Genomic DNA, 21,807 nt, shown 5'->3' on the forward strand with positions numbered 1-21,807 from the left:
ACTGTGCCTGGCTTCTTTTTGTTGTTGAATACTGTGTCGTTGTATTGGATGTACCATAGTTTGTTTATCAAGTCACCTTTGAAGAACATCTCAGTTCCTTCCAAGTTTTGGCAATTATGAACAAACGTTTGTGTGTAGGTTTTTGTGTGTATGTATGTTTTCAACTCATTTGGGTTAATACCAGGGAGCACAGCTGCTGGATCATATGGTAAAAAGAGTATATTTTGTTTTGTAAGAAATTGCTAAACTGTCTTATGAAGTAGTTACATCATTTTGATTCCTGCCAGCAGTGTGTAAGAGTTTCTTTATCTCTTTGCCAGCATAGCTGTTCTTGTGGATGTGCTATAATATCATTGAGTGTATCTCATTGTGGTTTTATTTTTAATTTTAATTTTTAAATTAAAAAAAAATTTGGGGTATATAGTAGGTGTATATATTTATGGGGTACATGAGATGTTTTATTACAGGGATGCAATGAGAAATAAGCACATCATGGGCAATGGGCTATCCCCTTAAGCATTTATCCTTTGAGTTATGAACGATTCAGTTACTCTTTATTTTAAAACATGCAATTAAGTTACCATATTGGACTGTAGTATAGTAGGTCATAGTCATTGTTTCTTTTTTTTTTTTCTAACCCATTAACCATCCCCACCTCCTGCCCTCCCCCAGGCCCCCATTACCCTTCTTGGTTCTGGTAGCCATCCTCCTATTCTCTGTGTCCATGAGTTCAGTTGTTTTGATTTTTACATCTCACAAATAAGTGAGAACATGCCATGTTTGTCTTTCTGTGCCTGGCTTATTTAACTTAAAACACTGACCTCCAGTTCTATCCATGTTGTTGTAAATGACAGGATCTCATTCTTTTTCATGCCTGAGTAGTACTCCATTGTGTATATGTACCACATTTTCTTTATCCATTCACCTGTTTATGGACACTTAGGTTGCTTCCAAACCTTGGCTGTTGGAAACAGTACTGCAGCAAACATAGGAGTGCAGATAGCTCTTTGATATATTCTGAATCCTTTTTTGGGATATATACCTAGCAGTGGTATTGCTGGATTATGCAGTAGCTCAAATTTTAGTTTCTTTGTTTTGTTTTGAGACGGAGTCTTGCTCTGTCGCCCAGGCTGAGGCAGTGGCGTGCTCTCGGCTCACTGCAACCTCCGCCTCCTAGGTTCAGGCAATTCTCCTGCCTCAGCCTCCTGAGTAGTTGGGATTACAGGCACCCACCACACCTGGCTAATTTTTGTATTTTTAGTAGAGATGGAGTTTTGCCATGTTGGTCAGGTTGGTCTCGAACTCCTTACCTCAGTGATCCACCTGCTTCGGCTTCTCAAATTGTTGGGATTATAACATCACTGATCATTAGAGAAATGCAAATCATGAGTCACCACGTGCGGCCTCAATTTTTAGTTTCTGAGGCACCTCCAAATTATTCTCCATAGTGGTTGAACTGATTACATCCACACCAACAGTGTACGAGTCCTCCCCTTTCTCCACATCCTCTCCAGCATTCATTATTGCCTGTCTTTTGGATATAAGCCATTTTAACTGGTGTGATGAGATCTCATTGTAGTTTTGATTTGGATTTCTCTAATGATCTGTGATTTTGAGTACCTTCTCCTGTGCGTATTGGCCATTTGTATATCTTATTCCGAGAAATGTCTATTCAGATCTTAGCCCATTTTTAAATCGGGTTATTAGACTTTTTCCTCTAGAGTTGTTTGAGCTCCTTATATATCCTGGTTATTAATCTCTTGTCAGCTAGGTAGTTTGCAAGTGTCTCCTTCCATTTCATGGGTTGTCTCTTCACTTTGTTGAATGTTTCCTGTACAGAAATGTTTTAACTTGATGTGATCCCATTTGTCCGTTTTTGCTTTGGTTCCCTGTGCTTGTGGGATATTGCTCATTGTGGTTTTAATTTGCGTTTCCCTAATGGCAAACTATGTCGAGCATCTTTTTATTTGCTTATCAATCATTTGTCTATCTTTGGAGAAATGTCTCTATCATTTGCCAGTTTTTTACTTGAGTTTTTAAAAAATTGAATTGTAAGAAGTCTTTTTGTTGTTGTTGTTATTTTACACAGTCTAGCTCTGTCACCCAGGCCGGAGTATAGTGGTGTGGTCTCAGCTGCCTGCAAGCTCTGCTGCCCAGGTTCAAGCAATTCTCCTGCCTCAGCTTCCTGAGTGGCTGGGATTACAGGCGTGTGCCACCATGCCTGGCTAATTTTTGTATTTTTAGTAGAGACAAGGTTTCACCATGTAGGCCAGGCTGGTCTGCGAACTCCTGACCTCGTGCTCCACCTGCCTTGGCCTCCCAAAGTGTTGGCATTATAAGTATGAGTCACCGTGCCCGGCTGTAAGAATTCTTTTTTTTTTTTTTTTTTTTTTTTTTTGATGGAGTTTCGCTGTTGTTGCCCAGGCTGGAGTGCAATGGCAGGATCTCGGCTCACTGCAACCTCCACCTCCTGGGTTCAAGCAATTCTCCTGCCTCAGCCTCCCGAGTAGCTGGGACTACAGGCACGCACCATCACGCCCAGCTAATTTTTGTATTTTTAGTAGAGACGGGGTTTCACCTTGTTGACCAGGATGGTCTCGATCTCGCCTGGTCAGCAGAGTGACTGTCTCAAAAATAATATTAATAATAAATGATAAAAAATAACAAAACTAAAATTTTAAATAAATAATAAAATAAAAAAGAGGAAGGGCAGGGTGGATGAGGTATGACTTTGTGGCACCAGAGGGACCTGAGTCAAGGTTGAGTTGAACCACCCTCTGTCCAGCTGAGAGTAGCTGCACTTGAGACTCGCAGCTGACCCTGATCCCCAGATTGTGCCCATTTCCAGTTGAGCAGCTTTGATCTCCGGAGCCGCCTGTTCCGCTTCATAGCTGAGGCTCCCCAAGAACTGACCTTGCCCCCGGAGGAAGCTGAGACACTGAGCATTGAGGCTCTCCGTTTGTGGGCGGTGGCTGCCTCCTATGGCCAGGGCGGTGACCTTTACAGGTAAGGAAAGGCAGGCGTAGGCTCCCCCATATACACCCTCACTTCTGCTCTTCTGGTCAAATCAAACACCTCAGCCTTGCTCAAGGTCCCAAAGTGCTGGGATTATAGGCGTGAGCCACCGCGCCCGGCCTGTAAGAATTCTTTATGTGTTTTGGTTACCAGATTCTTATCAGATACAGGATTTCTAGATATTTTCTTTCATGCTATAGTTTGTCTTTCTACTTTCTTGGCAGTATCCTTTGACATAGAAATACTTAATTTTGGTGAATTCCAGTTTGTCTGTGTTTTCTTTGATTTATTATGCTTTGGGTGTCTTATCTAAGAAACCATTGGCTAATCCAAGGTCATGTACATTTTCACCTGTGTTTCCTTCTGAGAATTTATAGTTTCAGCTCTTCAGTTTAGGTCTTTGATCTGTTTTTTTGTTTGTTTGTTTTCTTTTCTTTCTGAGACAGAGTCTTACTGTGTCACCCAGACTGGAGTTCAGTGGTGTGATCTTGGCTTATTACAACCTCTGCCTTCCTGGGTTCAAGCGATTCTCTTGCCTCAGCCTCCTGAGTAGCTGGGATTACAGGCGTGTGCCACAATGCCCAGCTAATTTTTGTATTTTTAGTAGAGATGCGGTTTCACCATGTTGGCCAGGATGGTCTCAAACTCCTGACCTTGTGACCTGCCTCCCTTGGCCTCCCAAAGTGCTAGGATTACAGGCATGAGCCACTGCGCCTGGCCTGATCTGTTTTGAGTTAATTTTTTTTTTTTTTTTTTTTTTTTTGAGACGGAGTTTCGCTCTTGTTACCCAGGCTGGAGTGCAATGGCGCGATCTCGACTCACCACAACCTCCGCCTCCCGGGTTCAGGCAATTCTCCTGCCCCAGCCTCCTGAGTCGCTGGGATTACAGGCACACGCCACCATGCCCAGCTAATTTTTTGTATTTTTAGTAGAGACGGGGTTTCACCGTGTTGACCAGGATGGTCTCGATCTTTTGACCTTGTGATCCACCCGCCTTGGCCTCCCACAGTGCTGGGATTACAGGCTTGAGCCACCGCGCCCGGCCTAATTTTTTTTTTTTTTTGAGATGGAGTTTTGCTCTTTTTGCCCAGGTTGGAGTGCAGTGGCACAATCTTGGCTCACTGCAACCTCCGCCTCACAGGTTCAAGTGATTCTGCTGCCTCAGACTCCCAGGTAGCTGGGATTACAGGAATGCACCACCATGACTGGCTAATTTTGTATTTTAAGTAGAGACGGGGTTTCGCCATGTTGGACAGGCTGGTTTCACACCCCTGACCTCAAGTGATCCACCCACCTTGGCCTCCCAAAGTGCTGGGATTACAGGCATGAGCCATCGCGCCTGGCCGAGTTAGTTTTTAAATATGGTTTGAAGTAGGGATCCAGATCAGTTCTTTTGTATACGACTGTGGTTTCGGTGTCACCTAAAATTCATGTTGTAACTTAGTTCCCAATGTGGCAGTATTAGGAGATGGGTCCTTTTTTTTTTTTTTTTTTTTTTTCCCTGTCAGAAGGAATTTGGTTCAAAGGAGATGGGGTCTTTTAGAGGTGATTGCATCTTGAGCACATTGTCCTTGTCTTAGTTCATTTGTGTTGCTATAAAGGAATACCTGAGGCTGGGTAATCTATAAAGAAAAGAAGTTTATTTGGCACATGGTTCTTCATGCTCTGTAAGAAGCATGATGCTGGCATCTGATTCCACTCATGGTGGAAAGAGAACAGGAGCTCATGTGTGCAGAGATCACATGACAAGAAAAGAGGCGAGTGAGAAAAGGAAGGGAGGTGCCATGCCGATTTTAAAAACTAGTTCTGGCAGAAACCAAGCAAGTACTCACTGAGAACCTTGAAGACAGTACCAGGTCATCCATGAGGGATCCACTCTCATGACCCAGACACCTCCCATTAAGCGCCACTTCCAACACTGGGGATCAGTTCTCAACGTGAGGTTTGGAGGGGTTAAACAAACCCATGTGTAGCAGGCTCACGAATAGATTAATCTATTCAGGGGTTAATGGATCAATGAGTTATCATGTGAGTGGAACCAGCGGCTTTATTAGAAGAAGAAGAGAGCTGGAGCTCACACATTAGCATGCTCAGCTCAGCTCCCCCATGTGATACTCTGTGCTGTTTGGGGTCAAAGGCAGCCCCTCAACCTTCGACTTTTTAGTCTCCAGAACTGTGAGAAATAAATTCCTTTTCTTTATAAACTATCTAGATTCAGGTATTCTTTTACAAACAAACAAACAAACAAACAAGTTTAAAAAACGGACTAATACACATGGGGATCTCTAGTTGTCTCAGCACCATTTGTTGAAAAGCTATTCTTTCTTGCATTGATTGACCTGGGTACCTTTATCAGAACTCAGTTGACCATGTATGTGTAGATTTATTTTTCCATTCTCAATTCAGTTCTGTTGGTCTGCATACCTGTTGTTAAATTATCTTTATTGCTGTAGCTTTGTAGTGAACTTTGAAATTGTGAAGTGTGAGCCCTTCAGCTCTGTTCTTTCTTTTCCAGGATTGCTTTGACTATTCTGTGACTCTTGCAATTCCATATTAGTTTAGGATTGGCTTGTCTGTTTCTGGAAAAAAAAACAGTTGGGATTTTGATGGAGATTACATTGAACGTATACGTCAATTTGGGGTGTACTGCCATCTCAAATCAGCTTTTCAAGACAGATTTGTATAACCCAATTTGAAATTGAGCCATAATATATTATTTTTAGGGATATGTATTGTTTCGTTCTTTTTTTTGAGATGGAGTTTTGCTCTTTTGCCCAGGCTAGGGTGCAATGGTGAAATCTCAGCTTACCGCAACCTCTACCTCCTAGGTTCGAGTGATTCTCCTGCCTCAGCCTCTCGAGTAGCTGGGGTTATAGGCATGCACCACCACACCTGGCTAATTTTGTATTTTTTTTTGTAGAGATGGGATTTCTCCATGTTGGTCAGGCTGATCTTGAGCTCCTGATCCCAGGGGATCCGCCTGCTTTGGCCTCCCAAAGTGCTGGGTGGGATTACAGGCGTGAGCCACTGCGCCTGGCCTGTTTCATTCTTATCTTAGCTTTTCTATGAGGAACGGGAGATGGTTGATCTTAACCACCATGAAGCCAGACCTGGGGTGGTGCATGGTGGAATTCTGCATTCTTGTCCCTCACATCTGTCCTCCAGCAGTCTGTCTCCCAATCTGCAGGATGCTTAGAGGGTATGGTAACGCTAGAACCTGAAAACTGCAAATGATTGGCTATCTGTAATTTGGTTGTTAAAAAAGAAAGGCTGGGCGCGATGGCTTGTGCCTGTAATCCCAGTGCTTCAGGAGGCTGAGATGGGCGGATCCTGAGGTCTGGAGATTGAGACCATCCTGGCTAACATGGCGAAACCCCATCTCTACTAAAAATACAAAAATTAGCTGAGTGTGAGGACGCACGGCTGCAGTCCCAGCTACCTGGGAAGCTGAGGCAGAGGAATCACTTGAACCAGGGAGGCAGAGGTTGCAGTGAGCCAAGGTCCTGCCACTGTACTCCAGCCTGGGCAACAGAGTGAGACTCCATCTCAAAAAAAAAAAAAAAAATCTAGTTTCTTTTCTTGTTTTTTTTTGGTAGAGACATTTGTTTCACCATGTTCCTCAGTCTGGTCTCGAACTCCTGAGCTCAGGCGATCTGCCCACTTCAGCTTCCCAAAGTGCTGCACTGGGCCAAACATCTGGTTTCTTTTTCATTTTTGAGACACAGTCTCACTTTGTTGCCCAGGCTAGAGTATAGTGGTGCGATCTCTGCTCACTGCAGCCTCCACCTTCTAGGTTCAAGCAATTCTCATGCCTCAGCCTCCTGAGTTGCTGGGATTACAGGAGCGTACCACCACATCTGGCCATTTTTTGTATGTAGTAGACGTGTGGTTTTACCATGTTGGCCAGGCTGGTGTCAAACTTCTGATCTCAGGTGATCTGCTCTCCTTGGCCTCCCAAAATGCTGGGATTACAGGCGTGAGCTACTCTTCCCGACCAACGTCTGGTTTCTTTTGTTTGTTTGTTTTTGTTCTTTTATTTTTCCTAACATCTGGTTTCTTAATTCCTGGTCAAGTCAGATATACTTTGCGGTATTTGTTTTTGCTAGTTAATGAACAATTGAACCATTCCATCTTATATGTTCAATAGACCTTTTTGACTTGGTTGTAATTACTTGGACTGTCTAGAGTGTTACTTACAAGGCTAATTGCCTGAATACTTGCTAAAACAAAGATCATGGAGCTCTACCCTAGATGTACAGAACCAGACACTCCATGTTGGGACCTGGGAATCTACAATTCAATGTGTTTTATGGGTTATTTAAATGTGCTTCTAGTTTGGTGAACCATAGATTTGGAAAGTATTTTGCTCTGGGAGGTCTAGTCCGTTCAACTTGGCTAAACTTGTTAATCTTCTGTTCACTTTGATAGCTCTGAATAAATTTCAGGGCTGGAATATGATTGCTGACTCACCTGACTTCCTTTGAAACTGAGGTGGGTGGGATTTAGTGTGCTAAAGTCTGTTTATCTTTGAAATATTTGTCTCTCAGTTTATAGTCCAGGATTTATGCAGCATTGGCCCTGCTGTATAGCTCTGTGCTGTAGAAAATGTAGGTGGAGAGGATTAATTAAATGAAAATCACTGAATCTATCTGTGTCATTGGTCAGCTGAATAAATAACCTTTGTGTCCTAACAGCAGCAGACATTTTCTGGTTAGGTTTTCCACATGGTTTATTATGAAGTATGACAACTTGTCATGTGTAATCAGCATCACATTAGTCTCATGAGAATAAGCTCTCCTTTAATCAGCTGCTTTTCTTTAATCTGGTGGGGTGAGGCGTATGGCAACCGTGACATTTTTGTCATTTGCTTTGTGGGATGGTGGTGGTATGATTGGATGTGTGGATATATGTATGTTTTGGGTATGCAGATTTTCCAAAAAGGGACAGATGGCAGATAAAGCATTCATGTATTCCTTGTCACTGTGCACCAAAAATTACAGTTATGTGTCCTGGGAGTCCGTACCAGAATATGTAGCTTCTAATGTTATTTATCTGTGATTTTTAGAACTTGGGCTAGTCATTAAATTCTCTGAAGTCTCATATTCTTTATGTATGAGGATAGAGTTGACAGCCTTTACAGACTATAAACTCAAATCTAAAGTTCTAGGATTCAGTCACAGATTAAACTCATAAGCATGCAAGTAATAGTGGAGGTCTTATTCTTTCCATTGCTGGTTTTCAGTATTCTCCATCATGATTCATTGCCATAAGTAAACGCTCTATTTATCTTCTTATCTCTGCAGTTGGTCTGTTCTCATATTTGTCTGATGTAATATGTCTTCTTATTTTATTTCTTTCTTTTGTCATTTGAGCTAGCCTCAAAATATACTGGTAACTTTGTATTTTTATTTATTCGTATTTTTAAGCTACACCTGCTAGAATGGGAATGTTGTATTTTTTTAATTCCTCTGAACTTATTTTTAGTTCTTTATTTTGTGAGGTGTGTGTGTGTGTGTGTGTGTGTGTGTGTTTTGAGACAGTCTTGCTCTGTCGCCCGGGTTGGAGTACAGTGGCACAATCTTGGCTCACTGCAACCTCCACCTCCCAGGTTCAAGCTATTGTCCTGCCTCAGCCTCCCAAGTAGCTGGGATTGCAGGCGCACGCCACCATGCTTGGCTAATTTTTGTATTTTCAGTAGAAACGGTGTTTTACCATGTTGGCCAGGCTGGTCTCGAACCCCTGATTTCAAGTGATCCACCCACCTCGGCCTCCTAAAGTGCTGGGATTATAGGCATGAACCACCGCACTCAGCCTATTGTGTGTTTTTTTAACTGTCTCCTCTCCCCAGTGAGGTTGTCATGTATACATAGAGAATATAGTGAGCTTGTCATCTATACCTACACGTCTATACATTGTAACCCTTTAAGCTTCGTCATAGTGGATAGTGGTAGCTATCAAACATTTGAGTATTTTTTAGTCCATTTTTCACACAAGCCTAGGACAAAGGAAATATATCCCAAAGTGTTTGTAATCTGGTTGGAATAATGATAATAAAGCACAAAATCATCAAACAGTATAGGATAGTGTATTTTTAAGCGTTAAACTTTGTGGCACAGGCTAAATGAATAAATTTTTAAGGTCAGTGATCTGTAAACACAGCAGTCAGTGAAGACATTTTGAAGTAGAGAGTTAAATTGGTTTTTCAAGGGTAGACGGAATTTGAATGATCAGGAAACAGAGAGGCAGTTTATGTCAAGCAAAAATATAGAATGTTTGAGTTTTTGTTTTGTTTTTTAGAAATGGGTCCTCACTATGTTGCCCAGGCTAGAGTACAGTGGCTGTTCACAGGCCTGATTATAGCACACTATGGCCTCAAACTCCTGGGCTCAGGGGATCCTCCTGCCTAGGTCTCCCAAGTAGCCGGGACTGCAACGTGGTACCACATCTGGCTTGTTTTGTTAGATAGTGAGAAATTGGCAGTGTGTTCATACTGGATGAAAATAGTAATACTTTAAACAAAATTTCTTAACACATATAATTTAATGTGGCTTATAATTGATGCATAATGGAAAAATCCAAATAGTAAATTAAAAAATCAGTAGTAGGAAAATTGTACATTTCTATAGTAGGAATAACAGATTACAGATAAGTAAGTAGTCTGTGAGATGTTCTTCAGTTGTACAAGCACTGAGCTGTGAATTTGGTTTTGGCAAAGCCAAATACATACATACATACATACACACACTATAAAACAGAGGGCTTACTTAGTTCTAGGAGTCTTCCCCCATGCTGTGCCCCCACACCATAATTTAGAAGCTATACTAGTTTCTTTTGGTTGGAGAATAGTTCTTTAAAAGATTTCTTTTTTCCCACTTAGAGCTTTGTAACATAGGACACTGAAATGCAGTAGAAAATGTTGTCAGTATCAAATGTAGTAAACACTGCCTCTTAATGTGATTCTGGATAAAGATAAGGAAGTGGCATGAAGTACAATTCAGCTAAATAGTTAACACTCTCTAGGGACCTAGATTATACATGTATGCTCTTCTTTTTTTTGTTTTTTGAGACAGTCTCACTCCGTCACCCAGGCTGGAGTACAGTGGAGTGATCTCCGCTCACTGCAACCTCTGCCTCCTGCCTCAGCCTCCCAAGTAGCTGGGACTACAGTCATGTTGCCCCCATGCCCAGCTAATTTTTGTATTTTAATAGAGAGGGGTTTCCGCCTCTCAACTCCTGGCCTCAGGTGATCTACCTGCGCCAGCCTCCCGCAGCACTGGGATTACAGGCATGAGCCACCGCACCCGGCCCATATATACTTTTCTGATGGTCCAGCTTAATATGAGGATAAACTCTACAGTGCAGAGGAATGGAGACTACCTATCATGTCAGGAAACCCTGTAGAAAAATGGATCCAGTAGATTGTATTCTCTGCAAGGAGTCTAAAACATTTAGGTGTTCTCTGTTTCTGATAAAGGGCAGGTCAAGAGCACAATCACAGATGTGAAGTTAGAAATGTTGTGTGGAATTTAGAGGGCTAACCCAAACTTTCTTCAGCCTTGTAGTTGTTTCTGTTTCTGTTGTTGAAATATGTTTGAAGGAGTGTCAGTAGCTACAAGAAGGATTGATTTCATTCACTGTAGCTCATGACAGTGATTGATCAAAATTCTTACAGCGCTGAGTATGACAGAGTTACTTTAGCCTGGAAAAAAATTCAAGGCAAGTCCATTAGAGGCAAGCCACCCTTGGAAACATGGGTCATAGAAATCTGGTATTCAGGAATATAGCTTTTTAGTCAAACTTCCCCAATCAATTTTTTCTGCAATTTCCAACAAATTTAAGCAACACATGTTAAGTAAGCCATTCTCTCTAGCAGCAATTTAAGAGCAAGAATAACTGCCTGTCAAGATTTCTCCTAGTTTGTGTTAAAACAGCCCTATTTTATATTATGTGGCATTATCTAAACTGACAGAGGTTGTCCTGCTGTTCCTAACTTTTACAGTGTGGAAAGCAGGTTCTGTATAAGCATAGCATCATTGACTAGAAATCTGTGATTAGCTGATTTCTGTTCACAGAGATAAGGGGTCAGGAAAGATAATTATCTGATAATGAAATTTTACAGCATGAAAAGAATTGGTGAGTGGGAGCACCTATCTATTGGGCATTTATCTCTTCACAATAACTCTTTGTGGTGGGTGCTTTTTTCCCATTTTATATAAGACAGGAGATGTGGCTGGTTGCGGTGGCTCACGCCTGTAATCCCAGCACTTCGGGAGGCTGAGGCACGCCGATTACCCGAGGTCAGGAGTTCGAGACGAGTCTGGCCAACATGGCGAAACCCCGTCCCTACTAAAAATAAAAAAATTAGCCGGAGATGGTGGCACATGCCTGTAATCCCAGCTACTCAGGAAGCTGAGGTGGGAGAATTGCTTGAACCCAGGAGGCAGAGGTTGTAATGAGCCGAAATTACGTCACTGCACTCCAGGCTCGGCGACAGAGCGAGACTCTGTCTCAATAAAAAAATAATAAAGAGGAGAGGTCCGAGAAGATTATTTTCCTTGCTCAAGTGATGAGTTAGAAGGCCTGACTTCAAAGCTTATCTACTTTATGGCTGCTTTCCAGGACGCTGGAAGGGAAAGAGATAATTTTATTGCAAGAAATGAGATTGGCCATAAATTAATTTCCCAGTCTGTGTTTGATTTGCTTTAATAATGTCATGATATATTCTGGAGATCAGGATACCTTGTGGAGTTACATTAATCAGTGCTGTTGCAGAGTCATCCAACACTACAAAGTACTTCTAAAAGAAAACCTATTATAATTATAAACAGTAATGGAGATTTATTAGAAGCCTGCCTGTAAAGGTAGATTTTTATGCTTTATGAGAATTTATAAAGATTAGTATAAATTGGCATAGGATCTTTCTAGAATAATGTTATCTCAAATTTTGTGTAATAGATTGTCAGAGTCTTGCTCTGTCGTCCAGACTGGAGTGCAGTGGGCTGATCTCGGCTCACTATAACCTCTACCTCCCAGACTCATGGAATTCTTTGCCTCAGCCTTCCGAGTAGCCAGGATTACAGGCGCCCACCACCACGCCCAGCTAATTTTTTGTATTTTTAGTAGAGACGGGGTTTCACCATCTTGGCCAGGCTGTCTTGAACTCCTGACCTTGTGATCTACCCTTCTTGGCCTCCCAAAGTGCTGGGATTACAGACGTGAGCCATGGCGCCCGGCCGAGATAGTCTGTTTTATGTAACATTTTCGGATTTTATGAATGTAGTTCTATGAAAGGTATTTCCTTAGGCAGAAATAAGTGAAATGTCATTAAGCAAAGTATATGTTAATGGTGACATTGAGGAGATCCTTTGTGTTACATTTCCACTTTTAAGGATTCTAACACTTAGCTAGGCAGAGGCAGGAGGATGGCTTGGGTCCAGGAGTTTGAGACCTTCCTCGGCAATATAGTGAGACCCCATTCTCAAAAAATAAAAAATAAAAAAATAATAAAGGATTTGAGTTTTATTTTGGTTAGTCTCAGCTCGTAAGGAAAATGTTGTATGTGGCTTAAAGGAAAGTTATTTTTGTCAGCTTAAAAGTAGAAAATGAGTCAGAATCTGTGATATGTAAAAATGTTTAACCTTTTTATTTTGTAAAAAGAAAATATTTAACCTTTTTTGAAGGTATTTTAAATACCCACAGATGATAGAATAATCGAGTTTCTTGACTTTTATTAATAGAATTAAATTAATTTTATTAATTTTTTTATTAGTGTCAGGGAAAAGTGGCATGTTTGTTTAATCCTGTAGGCATTTCATACATTTTTGTGTTACCTTAACTAGATTCTGAGCCCTTTTACATTTTCAGTTCAGTTTAGAATAGTGATACACTGTTGTTTAGATACCCACCTTGGGAAGGGCTGTGTTGAGATCCCACAGTCTGTGTCATTACTAGCCTCTTGTTCATCTCTCGCTGTCTGCTGTCTCCTCTCCCTTCCTTCCCAGTTACTCTTGGTTACTTTTAAGGGCAGGAGAAGGGCAAACATTCTGGAATTAGATCAGGACTCAGAATGCCCCTAATGATGGTGTCATTTGCTGGAAGCCAAAGACCCAACATCAGAGCCTTGACTTCAATGAGGTCAACATTAAACCTTGACAAATGGGTTAGTCAGATCCCCTGGGTGGCTGAGGCTAGTAGAGGCATCAGTCTAAGGAAAAGAGGGGCTAGTAAGCAGTCAACTACACAGCCGTTTTAAAATTTATTGTTCCTGCTAAAAAAAAAAAAAAAAAAAAGATACTTCCATGAGAACCAAGGGCTTTTTTACATAGAACACATACTGAAAAATCAGAAAGCAGTAGCTAAGCCAAAAGAAGAACCTTCCAGGGATGAGCTGCCTTCCTTGCCTCCACAACAGCAGCTAGACCGGACCTCTGGACAACACAGCAAGTGTGACAATCACACTTCCTAGAGCAGGACCAAGGGTAGGAGGCCACCAGGCTCAGCTTACAGGCCCTAAGTAATCATCCATCAGGGAGCCAATAGCAAAAATGTCATTCTTGTCCACACGAGTCCCCACAATCTTTAAGTGGATCTCGTCGTCCTGCTGAATGACAATATCCTCATCCATTGTCTTATAGCATGGTGGGTTGGAGTTAGGCTCAAACTCCATCTCTGAAGGGATGGAATGTCGAGAGATGAAGCAAGACATAGGCCCAATTTCTGTGAAGAGTCCAACCTTGTTGACCTGAGTGACAGTAGCATCCACGACTTCTCCTTTAAAGGGCTGGAAAACAATGAGCTTGTGCTTAACTGGATAAAGGACAAATCCTCGGCCTGGCTGGATCACACCAGCACCAATATTGTCAGTGGTGGTTACAGCGATTACAAAGGCATACTTTCTGGTATAGGTCCCCTCCACCTCGGTGACGAGCTTCTGCTTCACCGTGTTGAGCAAGTTGGGGCCGAAGTAGCGTGGGGTGCAGCAGGATCTCATGCTCTAGGGAGATATGGTAGAAAATCTTCCCAGAGCAGTCTGGGAGGCTAAGTCCACACCTCTGGCTGCCCCTGGGAATCCCTAATTTTATTAATTTAATAGAATTAAAAAGCCCATTTGTGAATTTGGGATTCTTTGATTTGCTTGCAAAAAATGAAAGCATAGGGAGATTGTGTGGCTTATGCCTATGATCCCAGCATGAGAGAGGCCAAGGTGGGTGGATCCTTGGAGGCCAGGAGTTTAAGATCAGCCTGGCCAACATGGTGAAACTTTGTCTCTACCAAAAAAAAAAAAAAAAAAAAAACCCACACAAATTAGCCGGGCATGGTGGTGTGTATCTGTAGTGCCAGCTACTTGAGAGGCTGAGGTGGGAAGATTGCTTGAGCCTAGGAGATCGAGGCTGCTGTGAGCCATGATAATGCCACTGCACTCCAGTCTAGGCAGCAGGGTGAGACACTGTCTCCAAAAAAAAGGAAAGAAAAAGAAAACATATAGAAATGAAGATTCTTTTTGTCTTTTTTTTTTTTTTTTTTTTTTTTTTGAGACAGGGTCTTGCTGTGTTGCCCAGGCTCAGGCTGAAATGCAGTGGTGCAACCATGGCTCACAGCAGCGTCAACCTCCCCGGCGCCAGCGATCTTCCCACCTCAGGCTCCTGAGTATTTGGGATGACAGGAACATGCCACTGTGCCTGGCTAGATTTTTTGGTTTTTAGTAGAAACAAGGTCTAGCTATGTTTCCCAGGCTGCTCTTGAACGCCTGAGCTCAAACAATCCTCCTGCCTTGGCCTCCCAAAATGCTGAGATTACAGGCGTGAGCCACCATACCCAATTAAAGTGAAGATTAAATAAGGGGACATGAATGTCCCTGTCAGAGGACAGTATCACTGATCTAGACAACCTTTCTGCTCTCTGTTACTAGTTAATCATGTCAAAAATGTGTCTGAGATCTTTGGTTCGTAGCCACCCAACCAGAAGATGGCGCGAGCACAGCCTGGATTAATGATTTTGTAGTTGGATTCGCCAGAGTTCCAGGTATAACTTTTTTATAGTAGTGGTAGAACCTACCCAAGCTTCAGGTTTCTCATCTTCAAATGGAACTATTATTTCATCCCTCATAACATTGACTTAGAAATTAAATGAAATAACACAGGAAATGTTTACTGCTGTGCCTGTTAAATAACAGGTGCTTTGTAAATGCTTGCTGTTGTCCTGCCCTTCCCGAACTTCCCCAGACTATAAATAGTTTCACGTGCTAGACAAATCTTACCTCATTTTCGTGCTGTGTGGATGCGCAGGACCTACTTGATTCCCCTACACCCAGGTGGGGACTTGATTGTCCCTACAAGTTATTTATCTTCAATCTCTAGGGAAATGAAAAATCACTCTCCTTTAACTAAAGGTTAGTCACTAACTATACAATTCAGCATCCTCTGGGTGTTCAGGTAAGCCTGAATTTAAGTCCCAGGGATGAGCCAGATTCCTAGGATGGCTCTGAATTATCTTGGCTTCCTTGAATGCCTCTGGCTAAAAACCAAGCTAGGATTACTGATGTGATTGTGAATCTGGCCCATGTCCCAGGAATGTGGATTCTGCTGCATATGTCAATTGGTTTGGCTCTTATTTATTTATTTATTTTTTTGAGATGGAGTTTCGCTCTTGTCGCCCAGGCTGGAGTGCAATGTGCGATCTCGGCTCACTCCAACTTCTGCCTCCCAGGTTCAACCAGTTCTCTCACCTGAGCCCCCTGAGTAGCTGGGGTTACAGGTGCCCGCCACCATGCCCAGCAAATTTTTGTTTTTTTTGGTAGAGATGGGATTTCACCATGTTGGCCAGGCTGGTCTTGAACTCCTGACCTTAGGTGATCCACCTGCCTTGGCCTCCTAAAGTGCTGGGATTACAGGTGTGAGCCACCGTGCCCAGCCAGTTTGGCTCTTTTTATCCGAAATTTTTGGTTCAAATGGAAATCTTTGCTCTGTAGTACTGAAATCCTCTGAAATTAGAAGAAAAAAAGTTATTCAAGACAGAATATTTTTGCAGTGTGGGGAGAACTTAAGCTTTTTACGTAAGCTTTTAAAGCTGTAAAAGGAACTATGCTGTTTTACCCCCAAAGTTGCCCACTTTTAACCTTCAGGAGAAACATTTTGATCTCGTTTATGTTCTAGTTTCTGGATACAAATCCTTCATTTGTTTGTTTTTCCACCTATTACCAACCACAAGTTCTTAGGCTCCTGTGTAATAGAAATTGATACAAGGCCAAGCAAGTTTCCCAGACCAGGATATATGAAAACTTATGGGCTGGGTGCAGTGGCTGTAATCCCAGCACTTTGGGAGGCCGAGGTGGGTGCATCACCTGAGTTCTGGAGTTTGAGACCAGCCTGGCCAACATGGTGGAACCTCATCTCTACCAAAAATACAAAAAATTAGCTGGGCGTGTGGTGGTCGCCTGTAATCCCAGCTACTCAAGTGGCTGAGGCAGGAGAATCACTTGAATCTGATGGGGACAGAGGTTACAGTGAGCCGAGATCGCGCCATTGTACTGCAGCCTGGGCAACAAGAGCAAAACCTCATCTCAAAAAAAAAAAAAAAAAAAAAAAGACATGCCCAGAAAGGTTGGACCTAAGGGAGGGAGGTTTCTCCATCTGACTTTCCGAGGGGAGTGCATGATTCACGAGGTAGGTGAGCATCACATGTGTGGGTGGAATGTGGGGTGTGCAGACACAGTAAGGAATCATGCTAACACATGATCAGAAAGTGGCAGAAAAGCCCCTTCCTGGGTGGTGATTTTGTATTATAATGAGACTAGAGATTAGGATTGGTCGTTCTCCTTGAGCTCATGTGAATGGTAGAGCTAACTTCTTTGAGTAAGATTTATGGCAGGGTGCTGCCTATGGTTTCTTCATACAATACCTGCAAGGTCTGTCAGCAGGTATGGTGCCAGTTGGGGTGGTGCTGTAAGGCTTGGTGGTCATTGAGAATGTATGGAGAAACACATTAGTGGGGTGGGGCCAAGCCCCATTCTCTACTCTGTCTCACCTTCATTTCTCGAGATTGCTCTTCTTTATCTGTCTCCTGGAGCCTTTTAGTGGTTGGTGATCATTGGCCACTGCTCATTAAGTCAGGTTAACCAATAGTACCAAACTGTAGTACATTAACCAAATGAAAGAGGACTGCATTATGCAGTGGGTGTGGTTATGTGGAGTCAGGGAGAGGGAAAGAAGGAGAATTCGGTGGTAATTAGTAAAGTGTTTAAAACGAGACTTACAGAGGTCCTGAAAGGCTCCATGAATGTCCTAAAATTGCTTGCCAAACATTCTGGGAGGAGGGGCTATTATTTTATTCACATTCTGTAAGAGCCTGAAATCTCAGAAAGAACAAGAACGGCTATGCTGTTGTCATTGTCATAGAGACAGGCCTGGACTTTGGGGTGATTAATACAGCCCATGCTTGCAAGAATGACAAGAGTGACATTGTGCAGTGGTTGGGGCCCAGACCCTGAAAGTTGATTGCCTGGGTTTGTATCTGAGCTGTCATTGTGTCCTTTGTCAGGTCTCTTCCCTGTGCCTTAGGTTTTTCACCTGCAAACTGAGGGTAATAATAATAGCTGTCTCAAAGGGTTGTTATCACTAAAACTAACTTGCCTGAAATTGGACGGACAAATGACAGAGGTACTGCTTTCAGGCTTCAACAGTGTCTTTTTTTGTACCTTAATACTTGCAAAGATATGTAACTGTCTTGCTGCATTTAGAAAAGTTAGTAGCAAAATGGAATTAACCAGTAATAAGCATGAGAGACTGCTGATGAGCATAACTCTCATAAATCTAATGTGATTGGTACAAAGAAATCGTTATGCCCTTAGTGGTGGAATTTTAGCCCCGGTTGTGTGCTTTGTGGACTTAAGTAGCAGTCAACTAACTGTTCAAATGTGGGTGGGGTTAGGGAAAGAAAAGAAAGAAAATTACAAAGCATGTGTAAAATGCTAGAAGTATATCATTTAAAAATGTGTCCAAAAGTGAGGTACAGTTAGGGATCTATATAATTTGAAGTTTGGCAGGAATGGACATCCCCCACCACCACTACAATATTTTTTTTTCTTTTTTTTTTTTTTATTGCATTTTAGGTTTTGAGGTACATGTGAAGAACATGCAAGATTGTTGCATAGGTACACACATGACAGTGTGATTTGCTGCCTTCCTCCCCTTCACTTATAGCTGGCATTTCTTCCCATGCTATCTCACTGCTACAATATTAATAACAAGAATTCTTTTGGTTTTTTATCATATTCCATCTTCATTCTTTATTTTTTAAAGGATACATTGTTTATGAAAAGAGGACTGGCACTTATTGATACAGCTTTCCCAATCTCCTCTTGAGTTGTATTTCTGAAGTTTCAGCTCCATTTCCCTGTTTCTGAGAGAAACATCTGGAAAGGTGGAGCCTTATTCATTCTCAATAGATAGGCCTGGCCCAGGCGCCATGTCTCACGCCTGTAATCCCAGCACTTTAGGAGGCGAGGCGGGCGGATCACAAGGTCAAGAGATCAAGACCATCCTGTCCAACATGATGAAACCCTGTCTCTACTAAAAAACACAAAAATTAGCTGGGCATGGTGGCACGTGCCTGTAGTCCCAGCTATTAGGGAGGCTGAGGCAGGAAAATCACTTGAACCCAGGAGGCAGAGGTTGCAGTGAGCCAAGATTGCACCACTGCACCCCAGCCTGGTTACAAAACGATACTTTGTCTCATAAAAAAAAAAAAAAAAAAAAAAAACAAAAGGCCCAAATATTTCTACTAAAGGTTGTTTTTGTTTTGTTTTGTTGTTTTAAATTATTGCAGAAAACATTGCCTAATTTTGATAATGAATTTTGAGTTTGCATTTTTTTGGCTTAACAATTAAAGTGCTGTTGTATTCTAAAGGTTTATCTCTTCCTCTTTCAGTAATAACATTTTTTTGTTGCTTTCAGGGGTTCAACTAGATACAGCTTCACAATCTCTGGATGAAGAAATTTTATTAAAAGTTAAAACTGAAATTGAAGAAGAGCTAAAGTCTCTGGACAAAGAAATTTCTGAAGGTCTGTTCTTATTTTTCTAGTTAATAAGCAGAAGTGGTTTGGTGTTGGTTTAATTTGATTTTTACAGTGGGGTGTTCTCAACATTTAACAACTTATACCAGTTTCACATTGGTATACTTCATGAGGGTGAAACTAGAAGGTAGCCTTTTTCCGTTTCTGGGGGTTATGGGTATGGAAGTGCCCCAGCTATACCTAACAGGTGAGATGCAGCAGTTTCTGCTGTTAAGTACCGGATACATGATCATGTTAATGTTAAGGTTCTTTCCATTCCCTGGGGTTTGATTTGTATTTGGTATTAACCTTTATAAGTCATAACGACATTAAAAGGGAAAAGGTAAACATATGCTTCTTTTATTTTTGCGTTCATATATGCTATAGATAACTGTAATTATAATGTACCTTTAACTTTATAGCCGTTTTTTTCGCTCTTAACATTACATCATAAACTTTAAAAATATTTAGTAATTGCATGAAATTTTATTCACCAAATGTTTTTACTCAGTCATTCCCTTATGATGATGATGATATTGATTATTATTATTATTATTACTGTTATTTCAGAGACAGGGTCTTGCTCTGTTGCCCAGGCTGGAGTGCAGTAAGCACTGGGATTATAGGTGTGAGCCACCATGCCTGGCCGGCCTGTTCCCTTATCATTGAGGGGAGCGTTTGGATTATTTATTTTTTTTCATTGGATGACTACCGCTACACAGCATTTGCATTATTTCCTCTTTTGCCTTCCATAGGTAATGCTGCATGAAACATCTTGCCCATGATATATATATATTTTTATAGCTTTATTGAGATATATTTCACATACCATAAAATTCACCCATTTAAAAGGTCCGGTTCAGGCCGAGCACAGGGACTCATGCCTGTAATCCCAGCACTTTGGGAGGCCAAGGCAGGATGATTGCTTGAGCCCTTGAGTTCAAAACCAGATTGGGCAACATAGGGAGACCATGCCTCTATTTATTAACATAGTAATAATAATAAAAAAGCCCAGTTAAGTGGTTTTAGTGTATTCACAGAATTTATCACCACAGTCTAAATTTAGAACACTTTAAGTCCTGCAAAAAGAACCACAGAACACATTGGCAGCCACTTCCCATTCCTGCTAGCCCCAAGTCTCAGCCCCACCCCATACCAGTCAACTGCCCATCTCCATTCTGGAAATATACGTAAATAGAATAGTTCACTATGTGGTCTTTTGTGACTGGCATTTTTTACTTAGCAAATTTTTTTTTTGAGACACTGCCTTGCTCTGTTGCCCAGGCTCGCATGCAGTGGCGCGATTTTGGCTCACTGCCACCTCTTCCTTCCAGGATCAAGCAGTTCTCCTGACTCAACCTCCTAAATAGCTGAGATTACAGGTGCCCACCACCGTACCCAGCTAACTTTTTTATTTTTTTGAGACAGAGTCTCGCTCTGTTCCCCAAGCTGGAATGCAGTGTCGTGATCTTGGCTCACCACAACCTCCAACTCCCGGGTTCAAGTGATTCTCCTGCCTCAACCTCCAGAGTAGCTGAGACTACAGGTGTGTGCCACCATGCCCGGCTAATTTTTGGTATTAAAAAATTTTGTACTAAAAATACAAAAAAATTAGCCGGGCATGGTGGCACATGCTTGTAATCACAACTACTTGGGAGGCTGAGGTAGGAGAATCACTTGAACCTGGGAGGCGGAAATTGCAGTTAGCGGAGATTGCGCCGTTGTACTCCAGCCTGGGCAACAAGAGTGAGACTCTGTCTCAAAAAAAAAAAAGAAATACATACTTTAGTAAAATTTGCAGTCTTATAGGAGTAACCCTTAGATTATGCAGTAAATATTTTATGCAGGTGATTACTAAGTCTCTACAGCTAGGTATAAATGCTTTTTCTGGGTTCAAGTTTTATTTTTATTTAATTAATTTGTTTTTTTTTTTTTTTTTTTTTTGATGGGGGGCGGGGAGACAGTCTGACTTTGTCGCCCAGGTTAGAGTGTAATGTCATGATCAAGGCTCACTGCAGTCTTGACCTCCTGGGCACAAGTGATCCTCCCACTTCAGCCCTGCGAATAGCTGGGACTACAGGCATATGTGCCACCACACCCAGCTAATTTTTTTTTGCTCTTGTTGCCCAGGTTGGGGTGCGGTGACGAGATCTCGGCTCACTGCAACCTCTGCCCCCTGGGTTCAAGCAATTCTCCTGCCTCAGCCTCTCGAGTAGCTGGGATTACAGGCGTGCATTACTACTCCCGGTTAATTTTGTATTTTTAGTAGAGACAGGTTTTCTCCATGTTGGTCAGGCTGGCCTTGAACTCCCGACCTCAGGTGATCTGCCTGCCTTGGCCTCCCAAAGTGCTGGGATCCTGGGTATGAGCCACTGTGCCTGCCCTTAATTTTTGGTAATTTTAGTAGCGATGGGGTTTTGCCATATTGCCCAGGTTGGTCTTGAATTCCTGGACTCAAGCCATCCGCTTACCTTGCCCTCCCAAAATGCTGGGAGTACAGGTGTGAACCATTGTGCTCGGCTTCTGGTTCAACTTTTATACTTGTTTGTATAATCTTCATATAATAGTTTAAAATTTATCCATGTGCAGTAATATTAAGTTTGAAAGTTCATTTTAATAAGGAAATGAAAGCAATGGATGCATCCTCTGAGGATGATTAGAATCTGATAAGTGCCACTTTTATAAATGTAAAACAAAATCTTTTTATATATATATATATATATATATTTTTTTTTTTTTTTTT

At 41.9% G+C, this 21,807-nt stretch overlaps 1 protein-coding gene and 1 pseudogene across 2 annotated transcripts in view; one reads left to right on the forward strand and one right to left on the reverse strand.

The window, feature by feature from the left end:
- The window catches only part of BCL2L13 (BCL2 like 13), an 89,878-nt gene that overhangs the window by 30,472 nt on the left and 37,599 nt on the right, over positions 1-21,807 (forward strand). The window contains 1 exon segment of the mRNA XM_032269586.1: positions 18,966-19,073. Coding sequence (XP_032125477.1) covers positions 18,966-19,073 — 108 coding nt within the window.
- LOC116543755 lies at positions 13,266-14,168 on the reverse strand (annotated as a pseudogene). Its single transcript, XR_004265689.1, has one exon. The product of XR_004265689.1 is annotated as a DNA-directed RNA polymerase II subunit RPB7 pseudogene (transcript).

Source organism: Sapajus apella, unplaced genomic scaffold, assembly GCF_009761245.1.
Source record: "Sapajus apella isolate SASKATOON/1434 unplaced genomic scaffold, GSC_monkey_1.0 scaffold195, whole genome shotgun sequence".
NCBI classification, from domain to species: domain Eukaryota; kingdom Metazoa; phylum Chordata; class Mammalia; order Primates; family Cebidae; genus Sapajus; species Sapajus apella.